The sequence below is a fragment of the Anomaloglossus baeobatrachus genome, chromosome 4 (genome assembly GCF_048569485.1).
Source record: "Anomaloglossus baeobatrachus isolate aAnoBae1 chromosome 4, aAnoBae1.hap1, whole genome shotgun sequence".
NCBI classification, from domain to species: domain Eukaryota; kingdom Metazoa; phylum Chordata; class Amphibia; order Anura; family Aromobatidae; genus Anomaloglossus; species Anomaloglossus baeobatrachus.
Genome location: NC_134356.1, coordinates 625,993,700 through 626,008,699, shown reverse-complemented (window position 1 = coordinate 626,008,699; position 15,000 = coordinate 625,993,700). Strand labels below are relative to the sequence as shown.

The following is a 15,000-nucleotide window of genomic DNA, read 5'->3' as shown; positions in this document are numbered from 1 at the left end:
GAATGCCAACAGGGAAGGAAGGGAGAAGGCGAGTGGAGAAGAAATATTATGTTCTTCACACCATCTGAAGAAAACCTTCCACGTGCGGTAGTAAATTTTTGATGAAGATGGCTTCCTGGCCCTAATCATTGTCTGAATCACTCTTGAGGAAAAACCAGCCTTAGCTAGAACCCAGGATTCAATGGCCAGGCCGTCAAATTTAGGACCCGTGAGTTCTGATGGAAAAGAGGTCCCTGCTGCAGGAGATCTGGACGGTCTGGAAGGCGCCACGGAGCGTCTGCGAGGAGCTGAGTGAGTTCCGCGAACCATGCTCGCCTGGGCCAGTCCGGAGCCACTAGGATGACCGGAATTCCTTCCGCCTTGATCTTCTTGAGAACCCTCGGAATTAGAGGGAGCGGAGGAAAGATGTACGGGAGACTGAACTGGCTCCATGACAGGGTGAGGGCGTCGACTCCTAAAGCCAAGCGGTCGCGGCACCGCGCTACAAACTGCGGAACCTGACGGTTGAACCGGGAGGCCATTAGGTCCACGTCCGGAACTCCCCATCTGTCGCAGATCTGGTTGAAGACTTCCCGGTTGAGGGACCATTCTCCGGAGGCGAGGCCTTCCCTGCTGAGGAAGTCCGCCGCCCAATTGTCCACGCCTGGGATGTGTACCGCTGAGATCAGGGAGTGATGACATTCGGCCCAGTGCAAAATCTTCTTGACTTCTCGCATTGCCCCGACACTTCTTGTGCCGCCTTGGTGGTTGATGTACGCCACCGTCGTCGCATTGTCCGACTGGATCCTGACTGGGCAACCCTGTACTAGGTGCTGAAACTGCTGCAAGGCTAGTCGGATGGCTCTTATCTCCAAAATGTTGATCTGGAGACAACTCTCCCTCGGTGACCATCGGCCCTGCGCTGTGTGATGCCGAAACACTGCTCCCCAGCCCTGGAGACTGGCGTCGGTGGTTACTATCTTCCAGTGGAGCGGGAGGAAAGACCTTCCTGATGCGAGGTTGCGTTGATTGAGCCACCAACGGAGGGAATGGCGGGTCTCCGGCGAAAGATGAAACCTGCGGTCCAGAGAAAAGGGAGATCTGTCCCACTTCTTCAGCAAGGCCAGCTGGAGGGGCCGGAGATGGAACTGTGCAAAGGGTACCGCTTCCATCGCCGCCACCATACGACCGAGGACCCGCATGCCGAACCTGATGGAAACTTGGCGCTGACGCCGGAGAGCGCGGAGGCCTCGTTGTAGGGAGGACATCTCCTGTGTGAGGAAAACTCGCCCTTGGATGGTATCGAATACCATGCCTAAAAAGGTGATCCGACGGGCCGGGGTCAGAGAGGACTTCTTCCGATTTATCAGCCACCCTAACCGTGAAAGGGTGTCGATCGTGACCTGAACCCCAAGACGACAGTCCTCGAAGGAAGAGCCCTTTATCAACATATCGTCCAAAGTACGGGATGACCATGACACCCCTGGAATGCAGGACGGACATGGCAGCAGCCATGATCTTCGTAAAGACCCTGGGTGCGGATGCGAGGCCGAAGGGGAGAGCCGTGAACTGGAAGTGATCTTCAGCTATCGCAAAGCGGAGGAACTGTTGGTGAGAGGTGGCTATCGGGACGTGAAGATAGGCGTCTTGAATATCCAGCGATGCCAGGAATTCGCCTACCTCCATGGACGCGATGACGGACCGGAGTGACTCCATTCGAAACGGCCGAGGCCTCACCGACCTGTTTAGAAGCTTTAGGTCGAGGACGGGACGGACAGAGCCGTCCTTTTTGGGGACCACGAAAAGGTTGGAATAGAACCCCTTGAAACGCTCTGCGGGAGGGACTGGTACCACGACTCCGGCTCGGAGGAGGGAGTCTATGGAGTGAAAGAACGCGCGAGCCCGCGCGGGAGACTCGGGAGGACGAGATAGGAAAAAACGTCTCGGTGGCTTTGCTTCGAATTCTATTTTGTATCCTGATGTGATGATCTCTCTGACCCAGGCATCGGCGGTCAGGGGGATCCACACATGCTGAAAACGAGACAGACGCCCTCCCACAAGTCTGGCGCTGTTGCGCGCCGACCGCGAGTCACTTGGAGGAACGTCGGCGGTAACCAGAAGAGGATCTCGTGGGCTGGCGGGAGCGTGAACGCCAGGCGGGATTAGTCTTGAATGACGGGGTCTTCCTGTCTCTCGGAGGAGAGCGGCTTTTCCGTGGCTGGGGATTGGAGTTGAAGCTGCGAAAGGGCCGGAAACGAGCGGTGGGACGCCGATTCTGGAAGCGCTTAGGGCGCAATTGGGGGAGAGATGTACTCTTTCCTCCCGTTGCATCGGAGATCAGCTGGTCCAGCCTATCTCCGAAGAGACGCTCCCCTAGGAAGGGCAGGGAAGTTAGTGACTTCTTAGAGGCCGCATCCGCGTTCCAGGACCGGAGCCAGAGGGCTCGACGGATGGCCACATTGTTGCTGGCGGCCTGGGTCGCGCAACTTGCAGACGCCAGGGCTGCATTGAGCAAGTACTCACCCGCGAGGGAAATCTGCGAGGCGATGGGAACCAGGTCCGGATTGGCAGGAATGGCGCGGAGACCGCAACGTAGCGTGTCCGCCCAGGACATCAGGGCCTTCGCAACCCAAACCGAGGCAAAGGCCGGAGAGAGGGATGTGCCCGCTGCCTCGAAGGCGGAGCGGGCCAACCTGTCAATAGTACGGTCCGTAGGGTCCTTGAGAGACGTACCGTTAGTGAGTGGAAGGACTGTGTGAGAAGACAGGCGGGAGATTGGGGGGTCGACCACAGGGGAGCCTGCCCAATCCTTTCGAAGACCCTCAGGAAAAGGATAATGCAAATCGATGGACTTACCGCTGGTAAATACCCTGTCCGGCTGTTGCCTGTGGCTGCGCAGTAACTCAGCGAATTCTGGATGTCCGGACTGTGTTCTGGGCCCGCTTCACCCGCTTAAACGAGACCTGGGTGCTCTGGGAGGAGACTGGGTCCACCTGTACCTTCAAGGTCTGGTTTACTGCTTCTATCAGGCTATTCACCATGCGCCGAATATCAGCCGCCTGCTCTGAGTCCTGCAGGGGTGCCGCATCGGAATCATCATCGGAGCAGTCAGAAGCCTCCCTGGAGGACTGACGGTCTGGACCTGGGGATGAAGGTGAAACCTGGGAAGAGTCTGAGGACGAGACCTGGCGGGTCCGTTTTTGAGCAGCAGAGGAGGACCCTGCAACGGGGCTCACCTGCTCCGGAGGCGATTGCGCCGGGTCTGCGGGAATCTGGGCGAGCGACGGCAGCAGGCGCAGAGCTTGCGCGATGGTCCGAGAAGCCTCAGAGAGGGAATCTACGGACTGGGACAGGGACGCTAGCCAGTCGGGGGGGGGGGGCGGAACGCAGGGCCCTGCAGCATATGGCGCTGTGGCGTCTGCGGTATCAGAAGAGTCGGCCGCGGAGTCCTGCGGAGGCTATGCGTCTGTAGAACAGACGGAGCATAGTGGGGCGTCCTGACCCTGGGAAAACTTGGACTTGCAGGAGGAACATGCAAAAAATAGTGCAAAGGGGGCCTGCTTGGATTGGGTGGGCTTAGCCTTAGGCATGGTGAAAACAGGCACTCTCCCTGGTGGCTGCTAGGAAGGAGACAGGAGAGGGTTAACTCGTCCCTAAACTCAGAGAATGCTGCCTAGTGAGGGCTACTCCTTAGGAGCAGAGCTTACCCAGGTCCTGCGTGCTGCCCACCAGTCCAGAAGAGGAGTCCAGGAGTGAGCTGGCCAGAAGAGTCAGAACGCCGGCGCGCTGCAGCCTCAGGGGACCAGAGGCAGGCTAAAATGGCGAGGGGACGCTGAAGGAGGCTGGGGGAGGAGCAGGATTCCGGCGCGAAAACCCGGAGGATTCACAGCCCCCACCACCAGCCAGGAGGCAGAGCAGTGGGAGGATACAGAGGGAGACGACCGGCGGCCAATAGCGCTGCAGCGGGGGCGTGGCTAGGACGCAGGAGCGACTAGGCCGAGACCGGGGACTAAATTTATGGAGAGGGCCGGGGGAAAGTGCAGGAAAGGTCGGTCCTACCTGCAATCGGCGGCGCCGGCCCAGCGATGGATGCGGTGCAAGCAGGGTTCCCTGGCCCTGCCTGTGTACAGCGCTGCTCGTCCAGGAAGGCTCCGGGGGAGAGCGTGCTGAGGCTGGGTAGTGGACATCATGATGGGGGTAGATCAGCCCCCTATCAGGAGAAGGCAGCGTGACAGGGCCCCATCTATTAAAACGCTGCGGAGGTTCCATCCCTGCTGCACTCCCCTGTACGCCCTTTGGGGTGATACCGCAGGGCGAATCAGGGGTGCCCACAAAACAACCTGCCCACACGCGCACCCCCGGGAGTGGTACCACGGGGACGGGCGGGGGAGAGGGCCCGAAGTCTCAAGCCCCCTGCGACCCTGGGGAGCGGTACCCACAGGGCTGCGGAGGATGAGTGACGCGAATACCTGCAGAGAAAAAGACGACAGGTATGAGAGTGATGAGCGGCGCCGAAATAAAAGAAAAAAGCGCAAAAAACATACATGGCTGAGGGGGGCCGAGACGGCCCACATCAGCCTCCTACGACACTAAGCTAAAACTGATCTGAGCCCGCCTCCGGCTCGGGGTGTATGCTGCTAGGGAGGAGCTAACTTTTTTATGTTTACTTAGTGTCAGCCTCCTAGTGACAGCAGCATAACCCATGGTCCTGTGTCCCCCAATGAAACGATAGAGAAAGCACATTTGGACAAGCGAGTTACATTTTGGAAGAAGGTCCTGTGGACTGATGAAACAAAGATTGAGTTGTTTGGTCATACAAAAAGGCGTTATGCATGGAGGCAAAAAAACACGGCATTCCAAGAAAAGCACTTGCTACCCACAGTAAAATTTGGTGGAGGTTCCATCATGCTTTGAGGCTGTGTGGCCAATGCCGGCACCAGGAATCTTGTTAAAGTTGAGGGTCGCATGGATTCAACTCAGTATCAGCAGATTCTTGACAATAATGTGCAAGAATCAGTGACGAAGTTGAAGTTACGCAGGGGATGGATATTTTAGCAAGACAATGATCCAAAACACTGCTCCAAATCTACTCAGGCATTCATGCAGAGGAACAATTACAATGTTCTGGAATGGCCATCCCAGTCCCCAGACCTGAATATCATTAAACATCTGTGGGATGATGTGAAGCGTGCTGTCCATGCTCGGCGACCATCAAACTTAACTGAACTGGAATTGTTTTGTAAACAGGACTGGTCAAATATACCTTCATCCAGGATCCAGGAACTCATTAAAAGCTACAGGAAGCGACTAGAGGCTGTTATTTTTGCAAAAGGAGGATCTACAAAATATTAATGTCACTTTTATGTTGAGGTGCCCCTACTTTTGCACCGGTCAAATTGTTTAAATGCGGATTGCACATTTTCTGTTAGTACAATAAACCTCATTTCAATCCAGAAATATTACTCAGTCCATCAGTTATCAGATATATGAAACTGAAATAGCTGTTGCAAAAAGCCAATTGTGCAAGTTCTCCCACTTAAAAAGATGCGCTCGGCCTGAAATTGACATCATAAGTAGACTACAACTATGAGAGACAAAATAAGAGAGCAAATCCAGAAAATCACCTTGTCTGATTTGATAAGATTTTATTTGCAAATTATGGTGGAAAATAAGTATCTAGTCAATAACAAAAGTTCATCTCAATATTTTGTTATATATCCTTTGTTGGCAATGACAGAGGTCAAACGTTTTCTGCAAGTCTCCACAAGGTTGGCACACACTGTTGGTGGTATGTTGGCCCATTCCTCCATGCAGATCTCCTCTAGAGCAGTGATGTTTTGGACCAGTCACTGGGCAACACGGACTTTCAACTCCCTCCAAAGGTTTTCTATGGGGTTGAGATCTGGAGACTGGCTAGGCCACTCCAGGACCTTAATATGTTTCTTATGAGCCACTCCTTTGTTGCCCTGGCGGTGTGCTTGGGATTATCATGCTGAAAGACCCAGCCAAGTTTCATCTTCAATGGCCTTGCTGATGGAAGGAGGTTTGAACTCAAAATATCACGATACATGGCCCCATTCACTCTTTCATGTACACGTACAAGAAACAGCCCCAAAGCATGATGTTGCCACCCCCATGCTTCACAGTATGTATGGTGATGTTTGGATGCAACTCAGCATTCTGCCTCCTCCAAACACTATGAGTTGTGTTTCTAACAAACTGTTCTACTTTGGTTTCATCAGACCATATGACATTCTCCCAATACTCTTCTGGATAATCCAAATGCTCTCTAGCAAACTTCAGACGGGCCTGGGCATGTATTGGCTTAAGCAGGGGGACGTCTGGCACTGCAGTATCTAAGTCCCTGGCGGCGTAGACTGTTACTGATGGTAGCCTTTGTTGCGGTGGTCCCAGCTCTATGCAGGTCATTCACTAGGTCCCCCTGTGTGGTTCTGGGATTTTTGTATACCGTTCTTGTGATCATTTTGACCCCACGGGGTGAGATCTTGCGTAGAGCCCTAGAACCAGGGTGATTATCAGTGGTCTTGTATATCTTCCATTTTCTTATTATTGCTCCCACAGTTGATTTCATCACACCAAGCTGCTTGCCTATTGCAAACTTAGTCTTCCCAGCCTGGTGCAGGGCTACAATTTTGTTCTTGTTCTTTGGTCTTCACCATAGTGGAGTTTGGAGACTGACTGTTTGAGGTTGTGGACAGGTGTTCTTTATACTGATAAGTTCAAATAGGTGCCATTACTACAGGTAATGAATGGAGGGCAGAGGAGTGTCCTAAAGAAGTTGCAGGTCTGTGGGAGCCAGAAATCTTGCTTGTTTGTAAGTGACTAAATACTTAGTTTGCAAATAAAATCTTGCAAAAATCAGACAAGATGGTTTTCTGGATTTGTTTTCTCATTTTGTTTCTCATAGTTGGGGTCTACCTATGATGTCAACTACAGGCCGACCTCATCTTTTTAAGTGGGAGAACTTGCACAATTGGCGGCTGACTAAATACTTTTTTTCCCTGAAGGAGGTTTACATTTCCAATAGCAGCTTACACGAGTTTTAGTATTGTTTGTTATGGAAATATTTTTTTCCCAATATTTGATGTGACAGTGCCCAGTTTGGGGCAATTCCATCAGGATCCGCGTCAGACATTTTTTTAAAACTTTTTCATGAGAAAAAAAAAAAGAAAATATCTCATAAGTCGGAAAGTGGATTTCCCACAGAAATGAATAAAGAATTTGCCGAATGTTTTTAAGACTTTGGTGTAGATCTCTGCTCCGTGTGAACAGAATCTAAACACTTGAAAGACCAATCAATAAATCTCCGTTAGTAAGATCTCTAGTTATCACAAGTGGAACTACATTGGGTATATGCACACTTTTATGCAAACATTTTGCAGCAGAGACTCCAAATTTTCTACATTTTCGGAAGTTTCTGTTCAAAAAACGCATTAAGGCCGCTTTCACACATCAGTTTTTTGCCATCAGGCACAATCCGGCGTCCGTTGCTGCCAGATCCGTTTTTTTCACCCGTAGACTTCTATTAGCGCAGGATTGTGTCGGATGGCCTTGCGTTCCATCCGGCCTTTGCTTGTCTGGCGGCCAGATGGAACGCTGAGGGGAAAGTTTTTTCAGGGTAAGTTTATAGCCTTACCCTGAAAAGCAAAACTTGGGGGCTAAATTGCGCCGGATCCGGCAAAAAAAAAAAAGGGATACGGCATACGGCCGCTGTATCCGTTTTTTTTAATTGAGCACGCTCAGTATCACAACGGATCCATCAAAAAAACTGAAGGAACTGATGGAAAAGGCTAGTTTCACACTTGGGTTGGACGGGATCCGTTGCTATCCGCAGCCTTGAGGAATTACGGTAACCGTTACAGGAAACCGTTATATTCCTCATAGACTTCTATTAGCTACGGATAGCAACGGATGTCTTGAATTGCATCCGCCCCGCAACACATCAGTTGTTTTGACGCTGACCGTCAGTGAGCGTCAGGCGGATGGAACGCTGCACGTAACTTTTTTTGAGCAGCGGAAACCTTTATTTTTCACTGCGCATGCTTTTTTTTTTTATCACAAACTTTATTTTATTTCTCGGTGGCCGAACGTTCAGCTGAGCGCTCGGCCGCCGGCATGTCAGGGCACTCAGCTGATCCGCCGGCATGTCAGGGCACTCAGCTGAACGCTCGGCCGCCGGCATGTCAGGGCGCCCAGCTGAGCGCTCGGCCGCCGGCATGTCAGGGCGCCCAGCTGATCCGCCGGCATGTCAGGGCGCCCAGCTGAGCGCTCGGCCGCCGGCATGTCAGGGCGCCCAGCTGAGCGCTCGGCCGCCGGCATGTCAGGGCGCCCAGCTGAGCGCTCGGCCGCAGGCATGTCAGGGCGCTCAGCTGAGCGCTCGGCCGCAGGCATGTCAGGGCGCCCAGCTGAGCGCTCGGCCGCAGGCATGTCAGGGCGCTCAGCTGAGCGCTCGGCCGCAGGCATGTCAGGGCGCTCAGCTGAGCGCTCGGCCGCAGGCATGTCAGGGCGCTCAGCTGAGCGCTCGGCCGCAGGCATGTCAGGGCGCTCAGCTGAGCGCTCGGCCGCAGGCATGTCAGGGCAGTCGGCCACCGGCTATTAAGAGCGATCAGCTGATCGTTCACAATAGTCGGCTGCCGGTAAACTGTAAGGCTATGTGCGCACTTACCGGATTTTGCCGCGGATTTTCCGCGGATTTGCTGCATGTTTCGCTGCAGAAAATGTTCATAACATCTCTGCAGTGAATCACCAGCAAATCCTATGGAGAAAAAAAATCCTGTGCGCACTAGGCGGAATTTGACAGCTGCATGTTTTGCTGCGGGAATCCCGCAGCAAAAACAAGTGCATGTCACTTCTTTTCCGCACATCGCTGCGTGATTTCACTCCATTGACTCCAATGACATTGAATGCAATAAAGCACATCCCAACCCGCACGCGGCAAAACCGCGGTAAAACCGCAGCAAACCGCATGCGGTTTTCGGGTGCGGTTTCCCGCGTTTTTTTACCGCGGGTGCGGTAATCTTTGAGAGCATGCGGAATTTTCTCAAGAAAATTCCATTTCCCAGTGCGCACATAGCCTAAGAAGAAAAGAAAAAAAAAAAAAAAAAAGCTTTCCGTTATTTTGTACGATCCGTAGCATTGCGTTGTGCCACTATATGCAACGCATCCGTTGCATGCGTCACACAACGCAATGCTACGGATCCCGTCCAACGCAAGTGTGAAACTAGCCAAAGACTGATGCACCCAATCCGTTTTTTTCACTGGATCAGTCACATCAGTTTTTTCGCTGGATCGTGCCTGATCCCAAAAAACTGATGTGTGAAAGCAGCCTAAGAAGACTGAGCACATACCCTAACAGCAAAGATAACTACCATGATAAGGGTATGTGCACACACTAAGGGGGGCTTTGCACGTTGCAACATCGCTACTGCGATCTCGTCGGGGTCAAATCGAAAGTGACGCACATCCGGCGCCGGTAACGACGTTCCAACGTGTAAAGCCTAGAAGCACCGATAAACGATCATAAAAGCGTCGAAAATCGGTGATCTGTGTAGTGTCGGTCATATCCATAATTTCACTGCAGCGACAGGTACGATGTTGTTCCTCGTTCCTGCGGCAGCACACATCGCTATGTATGAAGCCACAGGAGCGAGGAACTTCTCCTTACCTGCGTCCCGCCTGCAATGAGGAAGGAAGAGGTGGGCGGCATGTTTACGCCCCGCTCATCTCCGCCCCTCCCCTTCTATTGGCCGCCTGCCGTGTGACGTCGCTGTGACGCTGCACGACCCGCCCCCTTAGGAAGGAGGCGGGTCACCGGCCAGAGCGACGTCACAGGGCAGGTAAGTGCGTGTGAAGCTGCCGTAGCGATAATGTTCGCTACGGCAGCTATCACAAGATATCGCATGTGCGACGGGGGCAGGGACTATCGCGCTCGGCATCGCTACAATCGGCTAGCGATGTCGCAACGTGCAAAGCCCCCCTAAGTATTTGCAGCAGAAATTTCTAAACAATTTCTGCATCTCTTGGAAGGAAAAACTGTTCCAGGAGGATTTTTTCGTTTCCTGCAGCCCTTCCAGTGAACAGTGTTTTGTTTGGAGCGGATTCTATCAGGAGCCGCTTTAAAAAAAAAAAGTGGAACAAGGGAGGGGCCGGCACCAGTCTCCATAAAATACGTCTTTATTTATAAATTTATAAAAATAGGGCTTTCATTCCATAAAAACAGGAAACGCAAAAGAAGGAAAATCCTTCACCCCCAAACAAATGCGTTTTGGATTGTCAAATCCTTATTCATTGTATAAATGCTTAAAAACGTGACCTGAAGTGGAAAAAAGTGCAAAGATAGTCCCCTATATCTCAATTCTATCAACTACCAAAGTCTCTGAAAATTGAGAAGTTCTGGTAGACCGCGCTGCTGTGAATAAGGAGTGGCTCCACGTGTGGTGATGCTTCAAGTAGCTTGTATTTACTCGTTTCAGGTTCGTACTGAACTCTTCTCAAAACTGAACTACATGAAAAGACAAGATAAGATAAGCATGGACACTAACCTTCCCAGATACGATCTTTTCATAGATCTGAATTGGCTGGTCAGCAAAGAATGGAGGATAGCCTGCGGCCATTTCATAAATCAGGACTCCAAGGGCCCACCAATCCACGGCTTTGTTATACCCCTATGAAATATAGAAGAGAAAAATAATGTTATGTTTTTGCTTATGTGCTCCACAACTCACTAGCATTTGATCATATTAGCTGTAACCTAACACTTGATTGCTTGGCTAGACTAAGGGCGGCTTTGCACGTTGCAACATCGCACGTGCGATGTCGGTGGGGTCAAATCGAAAGTGACGCACATCCGGCGTCACTTTCGACATCGTAGTGTGTAAATCCTAGATGATCTGATTAACGAGTGCAAAAGCGTCGTTATCGTATCATCGGTGTAGGCGCCGACTTTTTCATAATTACGCTGCCGCGACAGGTACGATGTAGTTCCTCGTTCCTGCGGCAACACACATCGCTGTGTATGAAGCCGCAGGAGTGAGGAACATCACCTTACCTGCCGCTGGCGGCTATACGGAAGAAAGGAGGTGGGCGGGATTGTTTACATCCTGCTCATCTCCGCCCCTCCGCTTTGATTGGCCGCCTGCCGTGTGACGTCACTCTGACGTTGTACGACCCGCCCCCTTAGGAAGGAGGCGGGACGCTGGTCAGAGCGACGTCGCAGGACAGGTGAGTGCATGTGAAGCTGGCGTAGCGATAATGTTCGCTATGCCAGGAATCACAAGATATCGCTGCTGCAACGGAGGCGGGGACTATCGCGTGCGACATTGCAGCATCGGCTTGCGATGTCGCAACGTGCAAAGCCCGCCTAAGGTGGACTGAGTCCCTAAGGCTACTGTCAGCAGCTTTGTCGGAACTTAAGTCTGAAGCCCTCGAATACTGGATTCCGACGTTTTAGTTGATGGGGCCATTCACTTTATTAATGAAGACAAAGTCACTTAGGTGCTCCATCGGAGATCATTTACGGCAGAATTCGACTATTTGAAGAAAGCAACAAACCGCGGTCAGCTGTGCTTTGTTGCCTGCTGCAATAGGCAGATAATGGCGATTAATGTAAAGAATTATGTAGACAGCACAAAGTGACTTCATCTGCATTATTAAAGTCAGTCAATGGCCACGTCAACGCCAATGTTAGAGTACCATTTTTTAGGACTTCAGAAGTAAGTGCCAATAGAACCACTGACAGTAAGCTCTAAATCTGTATGTATGTAGCCTATGACAACAAATCATGTTTAGCATATCCGGTATTAATTATTAATATTTATAAAGCAGCATTGATTCCATGGTGTTGAGAAGGGGTTACATATACAGAATACATATACAGTGGAACCTTGGATAACGAGAACAATCCGTTCTGTGACTGTGCTTGTTAACCAAGTTACTCGTTCAGCAGAGCAAGATTTCCCATAGGAAATCATTCCAATGCAGACGATTCGTTCCACAACTTGTTAAATGTCCCATCCTGGTCCCCTATTGTGCCATTCCACACACGCACAAACATGTACAAACACGCACATATTATGCTCACCTTACCTTCCGTTCCATCACCGGACTCCTGGATCTTGCAGTTCGCCGGTACAGGCTGTGTATCGGTAACCATCGCGACGAGGGAGGAACTTCCGCTGCCAGAGCGCTGATGTCAAAGGCAGGAGCCGCTTGCCTCTGATTGGCTTTGAGTAGCGGCTGACAGCTGAAGTTCCTCCCTCGTCGCGATGGTTACCAGATACACATCCTGTAGCGGCGAACTACAAGAACCAGGAGGCCGGCGATGGAATGAAAGATAAGGTGAGCATAATATGTGTGTGTGCGTGTGTGTTTGTGCGGACTGCAAGAGCGGGTTAGAGCCCGGTGGATGTACGGAACCGGAAGTGTGTGCGGTGAGTATTTTGCTCGTACGGCAAAGCTTGTTGGTAAACTGAGTTAGAAATTTACAGTAAGTTTTGCTCGTTAAGCGAAATACTCGCTAACTCGTTAAGCGAGGTACCACTGTACAAGTTACAATAGACAGATTGGTACAGAGGGAAGAGGACCCTGCCCTTGCGAGCTTACATTCTATAGTATATTGGAGAGGAGACCGTAGGTGGGGTGTTAGTCAGGAAGCAGTTCCGGCACGGTGGTGAGGCGGCAGCTCCGGCACAGTATCCGAGATGGATATTACCACCCTATTATACTAGATAAGATACAAACAGCGCTCTGAGGTCTCTCGGTGTTCATATTTTCAATCTTCTAAGCCATCATAGTGACTGAATAAAAGATGGAGAAGGAGGGGGGGGGGAGGGGACAGTGCTGGATCTGTTACTGGTCCACCACCAGTGGCTTTTCACAGAAATAGAACCCATACACTATTATCTGTTCCATTGGCTTTCCATCATAGTGTCCCTTCCAACTTTTTGGATGGCATCTGTGATTGGTAAAACACTCGGGAACATTTAATGTGGCACTAATACTGCGCTGCTGAATATACGACACATCCAGGAGAGGCATAATGCAAGGTGGTTTAAGTTAACGCGTTACAAAGTGCTACCCCACTTCATCAGTAAATCCATCAGTATGATGAAGAAGTGGGGTAACACTGTGAAACGCGTTGATTTTAACCACTTTGCATTATGCCTCTCCTGGATGTGTCTCGTATCTTCAGCAGCGCAGTAATCGTTCCACATTAACAGTTTTCTCGAGTGGCTTTTTGGCTTTCGTTTAGCATGTGGACACTGCAGCAGCTGGCTACAGGCTTAATATCTGGTTGTAAGATACACAACCCAATAAGATAAGCACATTGTCTTATTACTTTTAGTCTGTGTTACTGGGTAGAGACCCTATTGCGCTTCCCTCCAACTTTTTATTGGCTAAAAGATACACACTTCCAATGGTTTTATAGTCAATCAGTTGAAGGTAAATAAAGTATATATTATTTAATGGCTTTCAGCTCAATCCTAAGCCATGGCGACTTCATGGAGGGACGCTCTGTAAGAAGTTCGATCTAGGTCTAGATTGGTTTACCAGAGTCTTCACAGTGTTTTGATTGTATCAAGCCATCAGGTTGCCGGTCTTCCTCTTCGCCTTGTTTCTTCTATTCTTCTGAGCAAGATATACGTCTCGAGTGATTCCTCCCTTTGTATGATGTGTAGAGGTGAGGGGAGCAGTGGATGTTTGGGTTCGCTCGGAATTTAGTTAAGTTTGGTTCGGGACCCGGACTTGACACAGGACCTCGAACCCTAGATACCGTATTTTTCGCTTTATAAGACGCACATGATTATAAGACGCACCCCCAAATTTGGTGAAAGAATAGAGAATTTTTTAATAAATGGGGTCCGTCTTATAATGCCAGTGTCCATCTAACAAATAATATAGGGTATATAGCCCCCATCCTAAAATTAGCCACCTTAATCTGGATATGGCCACCTTATATTGAACACGTCCCCCAGTGAGGCCCACAGGCCCACTGTGGCAGGCCCACTGTGGCAGGCCCATTGTGGCAGGCCCACAGTGGCAGGCCCACAGGCCCACTGTGGCAGGCCCACAGGACCACTGTGGCAGGCCCACAGGACCACTGTGGCAGGCCCACAGGCACACTGTGGCAGGCACACATCACCTTCTGTTAGATATCGCCCCCATGTTGCTGCTTTTAGTACCTTCTGCAGCACTGTGCTCCCTTGTGTTCCCCTCCTCGGGGTTGACCTGTTCCTGTCTCCTGCACTTCCTACTTCCTGGTTGTAATGCCGGTCATGTGATCGGGACAGCAGAGAGATATCTCTGCGTGCCTGATCACAGCAGCAGGAGGGAGACACGCTGGAGGAGGTGAGTAAAGAGTTTATTATTTTACTATGGGCAGCAGCATGAGGGCCATAGTCAACACAGGGGGAGGGGGCATGTGCGATCAAAGGTAAGCACAGGCAGATAATATGCACAGCTCCCCCAGCCCATCGCCGCGGTGCAGTTTCAGCACCATGGTGATGGACAGCGGCTGTGCATATTATATGTGCGGGTGCAGGAGATCAAACGCTGCCGCCCGCAGCTTCACAAGCCCCGCTCCAGAGCGGCCCTCACCTCTCCTGGACCCTGCAGTATATAATCTGTATATTCAGTTTATAAGACGCACCCCCTACTTTCCCCCACAATTTGGGGGAACAAAAGTGCGTCTTATAAAGTGAAAAATACGGTAAGTACATGAGGACCCAAACTTTTATGCAGTAAAATGGTCTCCCTCGCCTCTCCACAGCTCTGTAGCCTTTCAACAAACTTTGTTCCCATGGAAACAGCAACCGAACCTGGACACAGACTTCGTTATTTAAAGTCTATGTTCAAGTCAGAGACCCGGACACCCGCTGTCCCGTATGAACCCCAAACTTTACAGTTTGGGTTCGCTCATCTCTGATGAGGTGTCCAAACTAGGCAAGTCATAGCTTGGTGTTCCTTACTTCGAGTGACAAGTCTGGCTTGATTTGTTCCAAA

The 15,000-nt window shown here is 50.9% G+C and overlaps 1 protein-coding gene across 3 annotated transcripts in view; it reads right to left on the bottom strand.

Moving 5' to 3' along the window:
• LOC142304190 (cAMP-dependent protein kinase catalytic subunit alpha) overlaps positions 1-15,000 on the bottom strand; it is a 120,798-nt gene that overhangs the window by 6,918 nt on the left and 98,880 nt on the right. For all 3 annotated transcript variants that reach the window (XM_075346323.1, XM_075346324.1, XM_075346322.1), the window contains exon 9: positions 10,542-10,664. In XM_075346323.1, coding sequence (XP_075202438.1) covers positions 10,542-10,664 — 123 coding nt within the window. The remainder of the gene's footprint in view (positions 1-10,541; positions 10,665-15,000) is intronic.